The following is a 5158-nucleotide window of genomic DNA, read 5'->3' as shown; positions in this document are numbered from 1 at the left end:
CAAGCCCAAGGGGGCACCAGCAAGGAGAACTCGGGTACCTTTTTAGAACCTAAACTGGGATGCTATTAGGAATAAGAGCCCACCCCGAAACTCCATTTCAAAACCTAGGCTACTTGAATTATTTCATACTTTATTCTCTATTCAAGGCATGCGAATTAGAAATATATATTGTTAGGATTTGTTCAGAAATTTAGTATGAGGGATAGAAATCATGGTCGGGTAAGAAGAAAAAGCATGTGGGGTAAATATCATGTGGGGTAGGAATTCTTTAATTTTATTATCATTTCGATTATTATCTTTATTTTATTAACTTGTTTTCTTTCATTTTTGTTTCTTCTTTTTTATTCGGATCATTTGTATCATTTAAAGAGATGTTGGTCCACAAAAAGTGTTCATTAAAACCCAAACAATTTGCATTAATGGACAAAGGGATTGTAATGCAAGAGGTGAAAAATGCAGAGGTCTGACTATGGTCATAAAAGACTCAGAAGGAAAAGAAGGACAATCTGCAAAGTAATTATGTGTCAGATCTGGTTGGTTATGCTTTTGTTAGCCTTAAGCAGGATGATATTCAGGAGTTGCGGAGCATTTAGGACAGTTGGAAAAATGATAGGAGACAAAGATTATGCTAGAGGTACGGTGATATTTCACATCTGCTCTATGTCAAGATTGATGAATATTTAATTCAAGCCTCAATGCAATTTTGGAATCCGGGTTACAGTTGCTTTACATTCAACCAGTAAGACATAGTGCCCACAATTGAGGAGTACACTACTCTATTGAATTTTGAAGGAGTCAAAATGGACCGGGTCTACACCAAATATATCAAAAGTCATCCTTTCAAGAGTAGGTTGGCAAAGGTTGCAGGGGTAGATGAAAACTGGGTAACTGACAGGATTCAACACAAAGGCAAGGGAGAAGGAATTGCTTGGACTAATATCAAGCAGTTAATAAAGAATCATCTTGATGAATAGAAGGTGGTTGACCTTTTTGTACTGGGTATCTATGGCTTGGTTATCTTCCCAAAAACTTGAGGACACATTGAGGTAATTGTGGTGGAATTGTTTGAACAACTACCTAAGCGAGTGAACCCTGCGCTAGTAATCGTAGCCGAAACTTTTCGTTCACTAAATCATTACAGAAGGACTGGTGGAGAACAATTTATAGGGTGCACACAACTTCTTCATGTTTGGATCCACAACCATTTTTGGAAGACTAATGGGATTTCTTACTGCCATTTCAGTACCACTTACTATCCTTTGGAGGAATTTCTTACACAAAAGTGGCGAGAAGTCATTCTGAAGAAGAAGTGGATAACTGTGTTCATGTACCTTCAAGATAAAGACATTGTATGTAGAGCCCCTTGGCCGACCCATAGTGATATCCTTTACCGATGTGGAGACTTAGGAATCATAATGTTACTTGGGTTATAGGGAAGAGTTGGCTATTCTCCACTTTTGGTACTTCAACAATATGGGGCCCGATAGTTTGTCCCAGTTACACATGAGATATATGGATCAGAGTTTGCATACCATACAACTACAAAAAGAATGTCAAAGATGTAGTTGAGTCATGAAAGAAAATATTTCGCACTAATGTCGTAGTTGCTAAAGGCATGCTCACTCCATATTATATAGAATGAAGAAAGCTAAAAAAGAATGACATCATTTCCATACCAGATCATGAGGATACTCTGACCATAAAGGAGTATATAAAATATGTTCCTTCTAAATTAGAGATAACAAAGAATGGAATTTGAAGCTGAAAAGAAAGAGTTAAAACAAAGACTAAGGGAACTCAAAGTTAAAAGATTCCAATGGAAGTTAGATGCTGATACTAAAAAAATCGAGCAGACAAGCTAGAAAATGAACATAAGAAAGTCTGGTTTGAGTTGGAAGATTTGAGAAAATGGTATCAAGAGCAAGTTCAAAATAATTCCAGTTTAAAAATATCTTTCAAATACTGGAAAGGTGAAGCCAGTAGCCTGAAAAGGAAGTTCATGGGACAAGATGAAAGAGAGACACTGAAAGAACAATTAAATACTTCCCAAAGACGTTTGTTCGAAAACCAACACCAGAACAAACAGTTGAATACTAAGGTAGCTGATATGGAGAGGTCTATTGAAAGACAACAAGAACAGGATAGTAAAACCATAGTTGAGTTGGAGGCCATTGTGGATAAATTCAAGAAACAATCAAATAAGCTTAAAATAGTCCCTTTCGATAGAGGACTCCAATGGCGTTTCCATTGGGAACAAGCTCAGTAAAGAGTGAAGGCTAGAGATGCAGTTATTCAAGACTTCTTAGAGCAAGTATAAAAAGTGTCACACCACTTGCACGGTTTGACGAGAGAAGCCCGAACAGTTCGACAAGGTATTCAGTCGGTGACAGATGAAGGAAGAAGACTTGTCAACCTATTAGAAGCCGTTTCGGGTCTAGAAAACTTAGAATGTACCTTTGATTTGTTCTTATCTCTTAGAAATAACACTTTTGTCCCAATAAAGATTATTTATAATAACATACACGATTTTGGATCAGTGCCTCGAAACTTCATGTGTAATGCATTCTTGCATATTTTGCATTTTTTTCTTTTCATTTCTTTACATTCACTAACAGAAAATGTCTCATCAAAAAAAGGAACAAACACTAGACGTACCACCTCAAGCATTGGATACACCTCATCTTTCATAATACCCGTTCAAAGAAAAAGAAAATGGAAGCTGAGATCGTTCAACTTGAAGAAAGCATGCTAAGGTTATAGAAGGAACTATAAGAGAAAATAAGTTAAAATCAAATAAATACCATGGATTCCATCACTAGGAACCAGGATTCTTTAGTTGATCATATTGTTGCAAGGCTGTCTAGCCTAAATCAAATGAGTACTCCTGGGGCAGGGGCATCTGAAGGGGTGATTGTACCACCTACCCTACAGTTGATTATCTCACCTGAAATCTTACCGGGACTTCAAGGAGACTCATCCACTGCAAAAGCACATGTATCATCCGTTGTAAAAGTACAAGCTTTATCGGCTAAAAAAGCACAAACTTCCGTAACTAACCCTCAAAACAATCTGAATGATTATCACACTCCGGATTTTGATGAAGAAGATAAAGCAAAGAAGATTGAGGAGAAAATAAAGTTGTTAGAAGACCAAATGAAGACTATTAAGGGGGAAGATAATTATTACGGGGTTGATGCTATTGAACTAAGCTTAGCCTCAGATCTAATTATTCCCTCTAAGTTCAAAGTCCTAAATTTTGAGAAATATGATGGGAACAGTTGTTCTTCAGCTCACATTACCATGTTCTGTTGAAAGAAGACAGAATACATGGGAAATAACTAGCTCCTAATTCACTACTTTCAGGAGAGTTTGTCAGGTTCAGGCATCCGGTGGTATAATCAGCTGAACCGTTCACACATCAAAACATGGAAAGATCTCGCCAAGTATTTCTTAGAACAATACAAGCATGTAAATGACATGAGGCCAGATCGTGTCATGTTGTAAAGTATGGAGAAGAAACATAATGAAAGCTTCAGACAATATACACAACGATGGAGGGATTTAGCTGTACAAGTTCATCCTCATTTGGATGAAAAAGAAACAATAAAGTTTTTCGTAGATACTTTGAAGGTTCCTTTCTTCAGACATCTTGTTATAATTACATCTGGGAATTTCTATGATCTGATTATGACCGAAGAGATGATCGAGATAACCATTAAACAAGAAAAGATAGATGGAGGTGAATCAAGCAAGAGACCTCCCATGAAAAAGAAAGAAGTAGAGATCAATAACATCAACACCAGTAAAGGTGTTACGACCTCTAAGTCCAAACCAACTACAGTTGTACCATTAGGTACTTCTAGACAAGATGCAAAGGAACCAATGAGGAAAAATAAGTATTTCGAGCCAATTCCCATGGCATATAAGGAACTATACCAGCATCTTTTTGAAACACATGTGGTGTCATCATACCTAGTAGAACCACTAAAGCCCTCATACCCTAAATGTTATGACGAAAACACATATTGTGAGTATCATGGTGGTGTCCCGAGGCATGCCATTGAAAACTGCCTCGCCTTTAAGAGGATTGTTCAAAGGATGTCCAATAGAAACTGGATTCATTTTAATAATTTAGAATCACCTAATATTGCACAGAACCCTCTGTCTAACCACCAAGAAAGTGGGGTTAATGTAATTATCAATGAGAAGGTAAAAAGAGTTAAAACAAGTGTTTCTGAAGTAAAATCTCCTCTGGCCTGGGTATGGAGGCAGATGGTAAGGGCAGAACTTCTTGTACCTCATCCTAACACATCAGAATACGAATGTGGTAATCATTTTTGTAATCACAATGAAAAAGGACAAGATATGTAAATGTTCTGAATTTAAAACTTTTATCCAACTAATGATGGACATGAAAGAGCTGGAATTTTATGAGGAAGATCAGGACACTCCAGAAGTCGATATTTATACTGCCGGAGATTCACCTGACAAAGGATTTGGCGTGAACCATCCTTTGATAATCGTTTCAAAAGTAAAGGTGGCAGATTAGGCACCAACAAAAGTGGTAATAACGGAACCAAGATCATTTCCCTATAGAGACAAAAAACAAGTGCCTTGGAAGTATGCATGTCAAGTAAGCTCTGTGAAAGAATATGTCAGTGAAATGAGGCATACTAATGGGAAATACCACTCCAAATAGTCTAACTTACACTATAGACCACTCGAGCCATTCAAAGGAGATGTACCCATAGTAAATAAGCCAATAAAGGAAGAAGAGACTGTAGAGTTCTTAAAATTGTTAAAACAAGTGAGTACAACATTTGGAATAGTTATATATCCTCCCAACACGTATTTCAAGGTTGGCACTGCTGCTAAGCTCAGAAGCACACAAAGAGGCACTTCTGAAGGTCGTGAATCAAACATTTATGCCGAAAGGCATACCAGTCAATAAAATAGATCGACTGGTTAATAACATTCAAGCTGATAATCTCGTCTCATTTTTTTATGATGAGATTCCATCCGAGAAAGAGGCCGAGTTAAAGCATTACACATCATCACCCATTGAAAGGGCATTTTTTGCCAAGTGTACGAATAGACAATGGTTTAGCCCTTAATGTAATACCTTTTATCACTCTGAAAAGGATACCAATAGATACAT

The 5158-nt window shown here is 37.2% G+C and overlaps 1 protein-coding gene across 1 annotated transcript; it reads left to right on the top strand.

Annotated features, from left to right (window-relative positions):
• The first annotated feature begins 2802 nt into the window (after positions 1-2802).
• Positions 2803-4549, top strand: LOC120138915. The gene is made up of 4 exons (XM_039154298.1): positions 2803-3246; positions 3364-3500; positions 3645-4327; positions 4419-4549. Exons 1-4 carry the CDS (start codon positions 2803-2805, stop codon positions 4547-4549), a joined length of 1395 nt encoding a protein of 464 aa, XP_039010229.1.
• The last annotated feature ends 609 nt before the right edge of the window (positions 4550-5158 follow it).

Source organism: Hibiscus syriacus, unplaced genomic scaffold (assembly GCF_006381635.1).
Source record: "Hibiscus syriacus cultivar Baekdansim isolate YM2019G1 unplaced genomic scaffold, ASM638163v2 tig00110716_pilon, whole genome shotgun sequence".
Taxonomy (NCBI): domain Eukaryota; kingdom Viridiplantae; phylum Streptophyta; class Magnoliopsida; order Malvales; family Malvaceae; genus Hibiscus; species Hibiscus syriacus.
The sequence above is the reverse complement of the archived record's forward strand: the minus strand, read 5'-3'. Positions and strand labels throughout refer to the sequence as shown.